The sequence below is a fragment of the Molossus molossus genome, unplaced genomic scaffold, assembly GCF_014108415.1.
Source record: "Molossus molossus isolate mMolMol1 unplaced genomic scaffold, mMolMol1.p scaffold_m16_p_4, whole genome shotgun sequence".
NCBI lineage: Eukaryota > Metazoa > Chordata > Mammalia > Chiroptera > Molossidae > Molossus > Molossus molossus.
Genome location: NW_023425377.1, coordinates 68,305,933 through 68,321,049, shown reverse-complemented (window position 1 = coordinate 68,321,049; position 15,117 = coordinate 68,305,933). Strand labels below are relative to the sequence as shown.

At 49.6% G+C, this 15,117-nt stretch overlaps 1 protein-coding gene across 7 annotated transcripts in view; it reads right to left on the bottom strand.

Moving 5' to 3' along the window:
• Nucleotides 1-276: 276 nt before the first annotated feature.
• The window catches only part of EPS15L1 (epidermal growth factor receptor pathway substrate 15 like 1), a 127,167-nt gene continuing 112,326 nt past the window's right edge, over nt 277-15,117 (bottom strand). For 3 of the 7 annotated variants that reach the window (XR_004962009.1, XM_036281680.1, XM_036281675.1), the window contains 2 exons: nt 5,823-6,028; nt 277-855 (listed from right to left, as the gene is read on the bottom strand). Coding sequence is in view for 6 of the 7 variants with exons in the window: in XM_036281680.1 (XP_036137573.1) it covers nt 709-855; nt 5,823-6,028 (353 nt within the window). In the remaining variant the exon portion in view is untranslated. Of the gene's footprint in view, nt 856-5,741; nt 6,029-15,117 lie in introns of those variants that run through there. The other 4 variants (XM_036281677.1, XM_036281678.1, XM_036281676.1 and 1 more) reach the window with 4 other exon arrangements.

The following is a 15,117-nucleotide window of genomic DNA, read 5'->3' as shown; positions in this document are numbered from 1 at the left end:
AACTGAATCCTTAGGGGACAGGGTGACACATGAAAACTTCCAAAATTGGTTTTCTCTGTGGTCCTAGAATCTACTTAACAGAAGTTAAACAGAAAACTCAACCTGGTGTTCCACATCACTGGGGCTGGTCTGCCTCTGTGACATCAAGTGTAAACATTAATGCAAGGAAAACAATGTTTAAATGAAAGGGAAGAAGAAATTCTTGTTTTGTATTAAAATATTTTATATTAATCATTCAAACTTAATTTTTATACAACGAATGCATACATCGCCAGGTATCTGTCTTAGGTTGGGGGGGCGGCAGGGTGGGTGCACCCTGGCACAGGTACTCAAAGCAGCTATGAGCAGTCTGGAAGGCCAGGAGACACCGCACGCTCCCTCTGCCTGTTCTAGGCGGGGCACTGTCACCAGACAGGGATCTCACAGTGGAGAGGTGATGGCGGTGGTGGTGGCAGTGGCCTGCGCCTTTCCAGGCCTCTCGCAGGGTGAGCCACCTTTCCTCACCTGGGCCGAGCCACCAAGAGCCTGAGGCCTTCTGACCAGCAAGTCCTTGACCTATAGTGGCTGTGACATGTCACAACATGAAACGGGGACCGCTGAGTGTGTGTGTGTGTGTGTGTGTGTGTGTACAGACTTCGGAGTTTTTTCCTTTTGAAAACCCAGTTCCACGGCAGTCCTGCCCCAGCGCACGTGCTTGGTTGGCCTTGCCTAGGTGGCTGGCATGTCAGCCTTGCTGAGCGCGATGGCCAGCTCCAGGTCCTCCTGCTCCTGCCGCCGCAGCCGCGCCAGCCTCTCCTGCTCCGCCTTCTCACTTTCCCGCTTGGCCCACGCCAGCTGCTGCTCCTCATTGCCAAACTGCAAAAGAAAAACGAAGGTTGGGTTACATGGCCTGGGAGCCGCAGACATCGGCTGGGGGTAGGCGGTGCACGGGGACAGGGGAGGAGACCCAGAAAAGGCGTGTCAAATGTGGGCAGGGTGCAGGGAACCTTACGCAATGTTGGGATGCATGGGGGGGTGGGGGCGCATGTGTGAAAAACCAGAGGTTTGTATCTTGGTTGGGGGTAGGAGGGGACACACACGCCCCAGCCCTGACCCAGTGTGGAAGGGGTCACATGCATGGAGAAGCAGGGCCGAGTCTGACCTTAACTGCTACCTTGGACCTCAGAGAAACTAGCCGCCTGAGCCCCGTTGGGAACTGAAGCAGGCAACGTGACAACAGTGTGGGGACACCGAGAAAACTCCAGTGACCCCCAGGACTGAGTCTATGAGGCTTCATGAACATGGGAGAAGCCCCGCTCAGCTTCCTCTGGGGTCCGTGGGGTGTCTCTAAAAGCAGCCGGGGAGCAGAGGTCAGCTGAACCCCAAGGAGCTAGGATGGCGAGCCCGCCGAGTCTGGGCCTCCACGGCAGGCTGCTGCTGCTGTTGGGCGACAGGCGCTGGGACTGCAGAGTCTGGCTTGAACAGAGCTCTGATTTCAAATGTGTAAAAAGGTCTGTGGAGACAACAGTCTTGAAATGTGGCATCTCCTCCTGCCCAGCCTTGCTCAGGCTCATTCAGGACGAGGCCCTGGCATTTACGCTGCCATTCAGTCCACAGGGTTTTCATTGTTGGTGTCCTTCTCCGAAAGGTTCTATTTTTAAAAAATATTTTTTTCAAACAAGGAAGAAAATGGTTATAATTCTGAGATGGGTGATTTCAAACCATCTGAGGTCCCTTAGCTCTAAGGAAAGAAAAGAAGAGCCAGACCCTGCATGCTCTTCTCTGGCGTGGGGCCCTGGCTCCCCAGGGTTTGCCCTGGAGGTCCCATCATTCTGCTCCGTCTCCGAGTGAGGTGCCTCTGGCCCTGGGGGCCCTGATATACGAGCAAAGCTGTGGCCTGTTCCCAGCCTTGGCCTCCCTTAGCCAGAATCTCTGCCCTTGGCACTGATTCTGTCAAGCACTGGGTGACACCAGAGATAAAGAGGAAGGCTGGACCTCGGACAGGCACCCAGGAGAGGAGACAGATAGATAATCCCAATCCAACACAGGCTCCTATGGAGGCCCTTGCAGGTCCCACTGGGGTGCTGGGAAAAGGAAGTGTGACAGGAACTCACAGCTACTTCTTCACACTCACAATCTGCACAGAGTCTGAGTGACAACCCAGGAGGTGGGACCCTGAGACTGATCGAAACACTAAGGCCAGGAGGGGGGAGGTGACTGCAGTCCCCAAGTCCTCAGCAGCCTAGACTCTGCTTGGGTTGGGGAGGGGAGTAGGGGGCTATCAGCTGGTGCTGCAGGAAGAGCTGGAGTACAGGATGGTCCTCAGGCCTCCAGTCTCCCTGCGACTCTGGGTATGGAGGGACCGAGCACCCAACCCTGGCACTGCCAGAAGCGAGGACTGGATGGGAGGGGCTGGACCAAGACAGGCCTGTAGGCCCCAGAAAGGAGCTGAAAGTTCCCCTCAGAAGTTCCTTGGGCCAGCGAGGGGGGTGATCTAATTGGCAGTTTTGAATGATTCATGGTTCGATGGCTGGTGTGGGAGTGAGACGGGGCTAGATGGTGGGGACCCAGGCAGGGGAGCGAAAAGGGGTGGGAAAAGGGGTGGAGGGAACCTGGTCTGGAGGGCGAGGTGGGCAGCCCAGAAGACCTCTCCCCACCTGGCCTCAGGAGTCAGCACGAAGCGCCATTATGGGAGGAAAGGTTGCGTCTTTGTTTCTTAGAGAAACTGCCCAGAAAAATGCACGGGGGTTGAATGGGTCTCCTTGAACACTGGCCCCCACCCCTTGTGTTTCCACCACTGGTCACAGATAAGCCGCATCACCTCCTGCACTCTGTGGGGAATTTTCCAATACCCCAACAGGAGAAAAACAAGGAAAAAACAACAAGTGCTGGTGGAAATGACTCCAGGGTACTGCTGACAGTAGAGGGAGGAGACAGGTCCACTGACAGGGACCCGGCCTTCTGCCTGCTCAGAGGAGGGGTGGGCGCTGACAAGTAATGACACGGCTTCTCTGGGTCAAAGCTTGGTCCCCCATGGTCCCTGCCCAGCCCGTGTCTCAGAGCCACCTGCTCAAGGGGCTGCATTTTCAGATGAAACATGCTGGTAGAAACATTCCAGAAGCCTTCTGAGAGAACTGGCTCAAGGACAGCCTAGGCCCCACTGTGAAGACTTGAATCAAGCCTGTGGTTTAAAGACTGGAGAAGCATCGTGGACTGTGACATCTGAGAAAACAGGAGGAAGGGGGTCTCTGTGTCTCAAATCAGCTGCCAGACCTTTTGGAGCTCTGATCTCTGTACCATTCTTGTGCCATCATGAGGCTGAGACACAGTGGGGCTGAGCATGCTGCCCCTCTAACACTCCTGCCCAAGGGCACCCGCTCAGAATGAACGCCAGGGGGTTTTATTTATTAATCTGTGATTCAGATAACTCCTCACATGAGGGCCAGGTGCCATGCCTCACTGGGGACCAACATCTGCAACCTGAGATATCTAGCGGCACTGCTACCACATCACCCAAGGGGACACTTCTAGCTACCTCCCATTAACTCACTTATTCTGATATTAAAATTGCATCCAACTCTCCACAATGCAAAGCTTATACCATCTGACATTTTCTCTGCTCTCAATGCAGACTTCCGGAAAAAAGGGCTGTTTTGCTAACCTATAAATACTACTTCCTAATAAACACATTCGCATGAGACAGAAAGGCTGGTTTTTAAAGAAATCCTGGAGAGGTTTCCCATGAACAAGCACAAGTAACCCATTGATGGAAACTCAGGACTCATAAATTAGAGGGATCCAGGGCGGCAGAGCTGGGGTACCAAAGGGGGACTGCATGCGTGTGTGACATTGGTGCCTGAACTCCAACATGGACCAAGCTACCTTTGCACAGGTAACACCACGTCTTGGTGGCACTCAGAACATCTGACCTGAAAGTCACGCTGCCAGTCTGCTGGGCGGTTAGAAACCCCCCTGTGTTTACTGGGGGAGCTAAAATCCACAAACCAGAGGAATTCACTTTGGCCTTTTGTGACTTAGCACAAATCAAGGTCCAGTGAACGCCAAAACCACCGGCTGATGGGCTGAACCCCCAGACGCCATGAAAATGCAAAGACATACTGGGTCCCCAGAGGGGACAGGTTTTGACATTCTGGGACTATGGTACGACCAAGGGAAACAAAGCAAACCAGTCAGGTGTCCTATCTCTCCTCACCCCATCTCATCAGAGGGGGCTGAATCTCACTGATTTTCAGATTTCCTCTGGAAAAACTGGGGCATCCAAAGCAGGAAAGGTGACTTTAAACAGAAAACAGAGCTGCAAACTCAACTGGGCAGAATCAGATTCCCCGCCTGGAAATGAGGGTGATTAAATACCAGGAGTGTTTTAAAATCAAAGTTAACAAGTTTTGACTAAATGAAAGCTTAAAACCTTAGGGTGTTTTTTTAAATGTTTTCTAAAACCCAGCCATTGGGAGGGGGAAGGGGGAAGGGGTACACAGGAAACAGAACTATCCATTTCAGAAAAAGAACAGTCATTTCTTCAAATTGCCATTCAAATCCACTCACCCCTCTGCCCTGCCCAAAACAAAGTACCTGAGTCATGCATGAATGGTTCTATTTTTTTCATCAGCATTTAATATTTTTTCCACCAAAACACAAACGCAGTGCTATTCAAGAAACTGTAGATAAAGCGGGTTTTGTTTCTGGCTTTTATTAATAATGTCTCCATTTGTACACATCCAGTGTGCACAGGCTGTCAACAAAACCGAGCTAACTGCAGTTGTAAAATATTTACAGGTCGCCAAGAGCCAGGAACATAGCAGCATACTGGGCAGCTTCAGTAAGCCACAGGATAGTGGGGCCTAAGGTGGCTCTGAAATGAATCAGGCGTTCACAGGGCACAGATATGGATGGCAGAGCTTGTTTTAAGAAGGATATTCGAGGAGTCAAAGCATCTATAAATAATGCATGTCACACCTAACCAGGAAATAAGGTACTTGGCAAATCTAAACAAAGAAAACTTTAAAAAATATATATATATGGGTGCACAACAGACAGTAAAAATGATTCTGGGAAGACAAACTCCGAAGCTCTCTGAGAACAAGATGTTTGGGTACTGATGAGGGTGCCAAAAACACCCTAAAGTGACAGCATTTTATAATCTGGAATCTTTTTTCACACCGAGAAATAGAGCCGGACTTCTGAAAAGGCACTTGAATTTGCTAAATTGGCTTTTTGAGGGTTTGGGGGTTTTTTTTGCAAAAGGGCAGAGCTTCAGAGTGGTTGTTCTAGGTTGGACTTCTCTTTTCATCAGAGCTGGTAACTGAAATAAAAGTTTTTAAAAACCCAAACTGCTCTTCCTTCATGCACATCTCCTGGGTCCTCCAATTCATACTTGCTGCACAAAATGCACTGAGGTGGGACAGTTAGAACTCCTGCACAGAGACCTTTTAGGAACAGTGAGACCCTAATGTAACTTTTGCAATTGTTTTAACACTTTGGAGGCGTCTGATATTTCGGCTTCCAAAAACCAATGAACATAACAGCCTCTGGGTGAGAGAAACAATACAGAGTCAACTGGAAAAGGGAAAGACAGAAATGGACAGATGTGGCCACCAGATTCAGCTACCATGCAGGAAGGATATGTGCCTTCATCACAAAGTATCCAACCATAGTGCTTTTTTTTATTGAGAAACATTTTTTTTCTTACAGAAAGCAGCAGTAAAGAATAAATAACATGGTGATGGTATGAGGTACCAGGAAACATAAGCCAAAAAAATAGCCCCAAAGAAGCTGCAAGCGGAGGGGGGAGGGGTGGCACAGAGGTGGAGAACTCAACTTACAGAGGTGAAGTCTGCAAAGCCCAGGGAAGAGGCTTTAGAAGCCTTAGCTGAAGAGGAGGGAGCAAATGGATCTTTTCCACTAAACGGGTCCCCAAACCCCCTTTTATTTTGGAACGGATCACTGCTGTCAGACCCGAGTGGCTGGAATGGATCGGGGGAGTCGGGAAAGTCTGCAGAACCGAGCTGGCTTACAGGTGTACTTTTACCTGAAAAGTTTAGAAGAAAAAAAAAGGAGAAAAAAAAGAAATACAAGTTACTGACCAGGGACAGAACGGAGTCCATGAAATGGGGCCCCTCCAAACTTATGTTGAGATCCTCAACCCCAGGACCTCAGAATGTGACTGTATTTGGAGAGGGCCCTTAAAGAGGTAATTAAAATGAGATCATTATATGGGACTTAATCTCACTGGTGTCCTTCTAAGAAGAGATCAGGACACAGTTCCATAGTAGGAAGACCACGTGAGGACACAGGGAGAAGGCGACAGTGCCAAGGAGAGAAGCCTCAGGAGAAACCAACCTTTCTGACACCTTGATCTCATACTTCCAGCCTCCAGAACTGTGAAACAATAAATGTCTGTGGTATAAGCTGCCCGGTCTGTGGTACTTACTCATGGCAGCTCCAACAGACTGCCTGAGCAGTAGCTCAGAGCGGGAGTCTGCCTACTTTTCTAAGTCACCAATGCCAATAAGCTGTGCCAGTTTGTTCACGGTCCTCTGTGCTGCCTTCATCCAAGACAAAGGGCTGGGCACTTGGGATGGAGAATGTAAAGCCTACAAGGCTAAAAATATTGACTTTCTGGACTTTTATGAGAAAACTGCATCCCACTGGCATGGAGATGTTTGGCTCTGATGCCTGGCAGGCAGTAAACAAGCCATATGTGAGATTGAGGGATGCTCCAGGCCCCCAGAAGTATGAGCCAGGCCAGTGCAGCTCCACCACCTAGAAGTCAGACTAGCTGGGCATCCTGTGAATCCCAAAAGGAAACTGAGGACCCCAACTGCTGTTCTCTGCTCTACCAGAGGTGCTCATATACATGTTGGCAAACTCCCCTTGGGCTACTCCACAGGTTCCCCTACCCAGTGTCTGCAGAGTTCCCTGTCCCAGCTCCCATCCAATTTCCTCCAACCCTCTCCATCCCTTCCCCAGTGTTCCAAAACATTGCCATGTGTGAGCATGGCAGGTGTCACCCCAGGAGAGGACATGCAGCAGGTCCTCTTGTGGGCTGGTTGGCTCAGAGGCCCTAACGCCCCAGAAGAGTTGCCTTGGGGACAGCGCCCAACCACAGGCAATGGCAACATCCAAGGCTTGATCACAGACAGACATACGTGTTTTCACACAAAGCACACTGGGAGGGAGGGAGAGAGAGAGAGAGAGAGAGTGTGTGTGTGTGTGTGTGTGTGTGTGTTCTGTGGCACCTGCAGCCACTTCTGGGCCCAGGCAGACCAGCTCTCATCTGTACACTGTGCCAGTGTGATCAAGGACACCAAAACCCATGGGTAAGGGTGCCCCGTGAGAAGCATCCAGAGGGACGGGGATACAGGCTTGGGTCACACAGGGAACAAATGCTGGCCTCATGGCCTGGCCACCCCTGGTCTCCTTTTCATAGCCACTTCTACCATCCTGACTGCCCTGTGCTGTCCAGCCTGGCTCTCTCACACCTCCCCCTTCTCCTGGCACCCTCCCTTTGGCTCACTCCTCCCCTGCAGGCACCCCTACTGCCTTGGCCACCTTCCATGGCACTGACTTCTGTCCTGGTCTAGCCTCCAGCACACCTGAGGGTCCCCAAGGGTCAGTCCATGTGGGTGGTAGAGCTCAGCACACTGTAGGTACCAATAAATCCCACCCTATCCCTGGTTCCAGCCAGCTCATATGTGTGTGTGTATGCTCTGTGGCACCTGCAGCCACTTCTGAGCCAGGCATCACTACACAGGCTGGATGGGACCCTCCTAAGAGACTCAAGGCCCTTTGGGGGAATCGCTCTGAGAAGCTAGGAGGGACTAAAGGACATCTAGCTTCCCTCCTTTGCAAGAAAGAGTAATATTCACTGGTGTACTCTTGGGCTAATTTTTTACCAAAAAATAAATGATGATGGACCAAATAGCAAAATTCTGACACGGGAAAAAGTTAGAGTTGCTGGGGACAGGCTGAGAGCCCCTGGGTAGGGCACGGCACAGCCTCTGGTTCTGGCAACAAGTCCACGGGGGCAGCTGCCTGACTTCTGGACCATTCCTTGCAGGATCTGTTTGGTCATAAAGGACAGATTCTGAGCAGGATATACAGGTCAGCCGACCCCAGGCAGGGGTCCAAGTGTTCAAGTATATCACCTACTTCTGTGTTTTTCTTCTTTTTAATTAAGAACTTCCTCCCATGGTTTGGTGGGGTGTTTTTTTTAAATTGCTTTGGGGGCAGGGTAAGAATCCAGCCTGCTGGGATTTGAAGCTGAGGTTTCTGACAAAGCAAAGAGATGACGGGGAGATGAAAATCGTTCACATCAAGAATTGCTCATGCTTGGTTTTGCTGGTGCCGAAACCGTTGTTATTTAGAAATCATGAGTGTGTTAATATGAAACCAGGGCACATCAACTGCTCTTGTTTTCAGAGGGGGGAAAAACAACAACGGTTTTTTCTCGGTTGTCTGTTTTTATGCTTTGGCATGAGGTTGGATTATTATTGTACATGACACTTGCAAAATCAGGGGTGTTCCCAGTTTGGTTGACACTCTACTTGAGACCTGAGGCTTTCTTCGGAGGACGCACACCAGGACAGTCCTGAACCCAAACTTCCTTCTCTACATCCCCACTTATTTTTAGCAGCTCCACTTTTAAAACATTCTGGGTCTAGTTCCTGCTTTTATGTAACCATTTATGCTAACTCTTAATCGTTTTTCCGATTTTCGGAGGTGTAGCTTATCTCAAAAGTGACAGAGTAACTTTAATTTGCTTCTATGCCCCTGAGCAAACTCACTGCAGTTTTATGCCTTTTCATGGTTCCAGGTACCGCGAGAAAGGATCATGACTGAGGCATGTTTCAGAGAAGAGAAAGAAAATCTTTCGAAATTGGTACAAAAGCTAACCAGGATGATGCCTGGCACACACAGTTTGGTATCACATTCCTAGATTTCTGCCAGGGAACCACCGACCTCTGAGAGTAGCAGAAGGAGGTAACCAAAGTCAAACAAAATAGAGACCCCCTGGGGGCTACAGGCTGCTGATTTGGCCCCCACAGTGATTCTCCAACACTCAGAGTAATTTTCATAAACAAGAGGAGAAGGACGCAAGAGTGAAGAGAAGGCAAAATAGGGCTTATTTCAAACCGCAGCAGTTTCAACAGTTACCCAAGCGGTGCACCGAAACCGCACACAGGACTGCCTTTGCAAAAACAATATGAACCTGATGGTTTACCACAGTGTGTGCTGTTAAAAAAAAACTTGGTGGCCAGCTCCACCCTGATAGAAATGCCTTCAATTCTATTTCTTAACTTCTCAAGGCCCAAGAGCCCCTGGGGCAGGGATCGGCCAAGTGGCCAGGACCAGGGCAGTGACTCCAGAATGAGCTGTTGGCAGCAAAGCTCCTAGTTCTGCTTTCCCAACACGCTTTTCAGGAAACCCCAGCCAGGAAGGGTCCGAGAGCCAATGCATGGAAAAACAACGAAACACAAATACATACCCCATGCCCCCCCATCCCCAAACTTCAAAACACGTGAGCACTGAGAACTCTGAAAGAAGGCGGATTCTCTTGTTCGAAATTCTTTACTTAGGAGAATGATAGGTTTTGGTTGATTTAGGGTCTCAAAATATCTGATTAATAAAAATATCAAAAATAGCCCTGGCTGGTTTTGCTCAGTGGTTAGAGTGTCGGCCCGCAGAACAGAGAGTCCCAGGTTCGGTTCTCTCTAGGAACATACCTCGGTTACAGTTTGTTCCCAGCCCCGGTTGGGGTCGTGTGGGTGGCAACCAGTCGATGTGTCTCTCTCACGTCGATGTTTCTCTCTCTCTCTCTTCCCCCCTCTCTCCCTCCTGCTCTATCTGAAAAGAAATGCAAAACAAAAAAAGTCCTCAGCTGAGGATAAAAAAATAAAATAAAAAATACACGAGTGTGAATGTGTGTATTTATTCTAATTAGACACTTGCTGAGTTCTATTTATAAAATTTAGGACTACAGTTGGAAAATACAATTCTGCAGATGAGAGATAAATACAAAAACAACAGAACAAAATAAAAAATAAAAAACAAAGATTTGTGGTCAGGACAACTGCCCCTTCTCAGCTATTACCCTACACAACACAGGGCATTCTCACAACTGCCATTTATCCCAACATGGGACATCCACACAACTATCACTCACCCTACACAAGAGAGGACACCACACAACTATCTCTCATCCTACACAACCCTAGATTCCCACATGATTGTCACCCATCCTACAGGGGATCCTCATACAACTGTCACTCATCCTACACAACATGGGATGCCCACACAACCACCAGGCTTCTTAGAGTCACACCACACAGGAGCGCTATGGCTGGGGAGGGGGCACTCCTCATTCCCTTGGCTCTTCCCTTCCCATCCCCAACCCCATACCAGCAAAACAGTTGAATTGGGGAGAGTTGGGAGAAAGAGAGAACCAGGCTGTCCAGAGCATGACCCTTCAAATTCATAATCACTTTGGAACTTTTCACTGAAAAAGACTACTTTTCACCAACACGTATCCTTGTTTCCTCTGGCTCCCACTAGTGGGCCATGGAAGGAGAGGACACACGGGACCATCTCGTCGTCGGGTGCAGGTGAGGAGTCCTGCAGAAACAGCCCTGCGCTCACTGCTGCACACCGAGGAGAAGGCGAGCGGCAGATCAAAGCAGTGCCAAGTAGCACAGCCCCGCAGATAAAATCTGAGGTCCCACCATCAGAGCGTTGAGATTTTCCACTAAAAATATTTACCAAATTTTAAGAAAATCTGCTTAATGCATTGAAGGGAACAGGATGAGGTTTGGTTCTGAATTGTTGAGAAAAGCTGAACAAATATTTACTATTATCCACTGGACTACCCTACAACTAGTGTGTTTTCCATCGTCTGAGAGGTGTCTGGGGTGGTTAGAGGTTATAGAAATCTCACTGGGTAAGGAGCCAGTAGATGTGGGGTCAACCAGCATTAGAAGGAAAAGGAGAAAAGGGGGCAAAGTAGCCATGTGTTTTGGTCCTCCAAAGATAAATACCTCTGAAATGAGAAATGCAGGTTTCAAAGTTTCCACAAAAGGCTATCATTTATAAGAAACCTGGTAGGGGATATATTATTTCAGTAGCAAAAGTGGGGAGGGGGCTACATGATTCACAAATAAATCTCAACTCAGTCTTCACGACAAAAAGAATACAGACTGTAGGTCTCATAGTTGTGCTTTTTGAAAAATCAGTTTGTTCTTTGATTTGTACCTTCAACATACTCTGCAGGTCTGCCCACACCCTCCAGGGCCTCAGGCGCCTTAGGGACGTAGGGGGACACCAGCTACACAGCAGCTAGGTCATGGGGCCCTGGGTCTGCACCACCGGGGCCACTGCCTTTGTGCCTCCCTACAGAGGAGCGCTGATGCTGCCAGAACGCCACTTCTGCTGGGGCAGAGGTGCCATGCCCACATTTAAGAAAATCACCAGGGTGCCACGCAGTGGGTCTGGAAGTGGGTAGAGGCATGTGTGCACTGGAGGGCCAAGTCCAGAGCTCATCAAGAACTTCCTCCTGCTGTGGGGGCAGCTCAGGAGTTAGGAGAGCCAGTAGCAGAATGGGGGACCCCCACTCTCACTCTCTTTATGACCATCTCCCCCCAATCAATCACACATGTGCTATTTTTCAGTTGACACTGGTGAAGGGTGGGGGGCTGACTCAGTGCCTTCAACATGAGAAAAACAAGAAGAAATGAGTGACCATGTTCATCCCATTAAAAAAAGCAGGGGAAGCACAGGGAGTACCTTCCTGGCCCCCCTCACCTTGCTGTAGACGGAACCAAAAACTTGAGGGCTGACGGCAGGTATACAAAGCCCCATGGTGATTGGGGAAGGGGCCAAGGGCCAGGGGCAGGGCAGAGGCTCCTTTGTGTTCACACCCACACTCAGATACAGGATGGGAGTTCAGGCTCTCTGCACCTCACCCCACGACTCCCCAGGACTCTGGCTGGCTGAGTCAGCTGAGTCCTGACTTCTGTGCTCCAGACCCCAAGCCTGGGCATATGCACCCCACTGAATAACAGGTGACAACTGTGTCACTCGACTCCCACTCAATCTGCCCTTCTGGGTGCAGGAGGGTGGGTGTGTGCTACCATAGGCAAATGCTTCTATTTTCGAACTTAGCCAACTTTGCAGAACAGAAATTCACCCACGGAACAATGCATCTCCAGGCATTTTACTTGTGAGAGACCGAGAGGAAAATGACATTTTGCCCTCTGCTGCAAGTAGGGTCCTGCCAGCTCTTGAGCACTCGTTCTCGAGCCTGGCACAGACCCTGCCAGTGTGCAGGAAAGGTGGGTTCCAGTGGCTGGCCGGAAGTGCCAAAATTTTCCAGGCTTCTCGAGATGGCTGTGAACTGCTTGTCCCATTCTAGAACTTCACATGTACCCACTGATTATCTCTTTGAAATCATCGTGGGAACGGAATTAAAGTAGTTAAGTTCAAGGCTGAGGTGCTAACCGCACGGCTCAACTGGAGAAGCCATTTTAAAAGTGGATCTTGAGTGATAAACATGAGGTCGGGACCCACATGGGTGAAGGATGACCACCCTGGTTTCGCCCCAGCCCAGCCTCTCAGAACATGGGGAGAGCCAAGCACACAGCTGGCTGGCGCTGGTCAGGAACTTGGGGTTTCCTCCATGACCACGTCCTGCATGGCAGCTCCCCGGGATGGTCAAGGTGACCACTGAGAAAGTGGGCTGGCCCAAGGATGGGCAACAATCAGAAAACTACCCAAAAGAAAGAACCTGCAGCCAGTCAACCTGTGTGGAATCCATACTCAGGTTGTAAGAGGGACTCATGTTCTAGGGGAAAAATGATTTTTTTCCTTTTTTTGATAATCATTTGAATCACACAGGACATAGGTTAAATGGTATTTCATTTGCCTGTGTTCATTAGAAGAATTATGGGAAGGGGAAAGGGGGCAAAAAGACCTCATAAGTGTGTGCATGGCTTTGTTCTGGGGGTGAAAAGGTCATTAGTAGTAATAAAAGGACAATTAAATTGTGGAGAGGTTAAAGGTGACTGGCTGGTTAGTGGTGAAGGTGCACTAGCTGGTGTCACCCAGGCGCTGCAGGAACCACAAAGCAGGGCTGCACTTGCAGGAAGTGGCAAGGGTGGGGCCGGGCGCAGCGTCCCACTATCTGTCGCCACGGGCGGGAGGCCCAATCACTGACACCCACACAGCCATTTCCTGCACTTGAAAAAAATCTGTTTCTCCCTTTGCAAATCAACAACTTTTACCTAGAAACTCTTCAGCGGTGAGTTCTGACTGATCTCGATCTCTGCCCATTGCAGAAAATACACACTGTTTACCTGGGGAGGTGTGTACATGGATTCCAACTGACAGGTTTCAAAGGTGTCTGATTTGCATCTGCCTGGAAGAAACCAATTCTCTCGACCCCAAACAGACACCTGCTGGTTACTCAATACCATAGAGTAACTTTCAAGAAAAGACCTCCAGGCACAGAGAATTTGATGCTAAAGCCCTGTGAGTGCCCCAGAGGGTGACATGATGATCAAGGATGCACTTTCTGGCTGGGGTGAAGAGAGAATTGAGGATTTTGGGTTAAGATGGCCAGCTGTGGGCTGCCTGCTCTAGTCACATGAGTATGATACCAGAATTCTCCTGGGGAACCTTGGTGAGGCTCCCCTAATGTGACGCACAGGCTGACATTTAAATGCACGTATTTACCGCATGTCAATTAAACCTTGATCAGGCTAAAAAACAAGTAAAAAAGTTACCCCAGAATGTGAACACTGCAGCTTCTAGTGCATGCAAAATACCATGCGTGACTCAGGCCCAAACATGCATTTGGTCCCATATGAGTGGCAACGCTAAGCTTTGCCAGACAGACCCCTGGAGCCCTCTTTGTAGATCAGCTAACCAAGCTCTGACTTGACTCAACTGTGAAGATTTCTGCTAAACTGCAGTCTGGTGGGGAGAAAGAATCCCTGATAAACCCTGGGAGTATATGGCCCAACCCCTGTCATTTCTGAGGAAAGGAGCCATGCCCTGGTCCCACACCCCAGGGTGGTTTGGGTGACTCACGTAACACATGTCGCAATGTGGGTGATCACTGTGCAGGCACTCTACCCATACAGGCACTTGCTAGGCCAGAGTTGGTCCTGTGCTCAGGCAGGAAAACTGAGGCTCAGCAAAGTTGAGATGCTGGCCCTGAACCCCTCAGGGAGATGAGCAGCAGGGGAAGCAGGGTCAGATGTCAACCCAGGCCCTCCTTCCAACATCTGTCTGGAAACCACTTGATCCATCAGGCTCCCTGGGTCCTAACAGCATAGGAAGCTCAGCAGCAAAGAGGATTCACCTGCCCTGGCTTCACACATGACGCCAACTCCAAGCACAGAGACCTGGCAGGTTCTAGAAACCTCTGGGACCCCTGGGACAAACAAGCTCTAGCTGGGAAACTGGCAAACTCAGACCCATGTCACATGCAAGGTGGAAAATTTTGGAAAAGCATGTTCTGTCACCTTGGTTTCTTGGAGCACAGGTATAAGCTGCATATTTGGTTTGTAAGGGAAACCACGATCACTGGGCAGTCTAGATTGTCCACTATATGCCTGTGTCCACAGGATCACAGCTTGACCACCAGGACCACAGGGCTCCTATGAGCAGGGTGCCCACCTTATCTTCTCCCCACTGAGCCATGCTGGGATCGCCCCTCTGCCACGTGTCACATGTCAGGAAAGCCCTGAGTGCAATCACACAGTGCTCCCAGGTGAAGGCGGCCACTTCCTCATGCTGGCCACGTGGCCTCTCCAAGCAGGAGGAAGAGGCCAAAATCAATGAGAAAGGCAGAAAAGCACATTCCATTCCCTCACTTTTAATATGTTGGATTCTATATTTTCTTTAAAACAAAAACACATAAAAAACCCCAACACTCAGACATGCTCTTGGTTACCTACCATCCTAAGCACCCAAGAGAACAAGAGGCATGCCTGGTGTTTTCATAATGAACGTTTTGAGCAGGACTTCCTCATTCACTCATCTGCTGACCTATCCTGCTAATTGACAGGTGTTTCCCAGGCTGCTCCCAGTTTAAGTGCCCTGCTCTGTGCAGTGTGGACA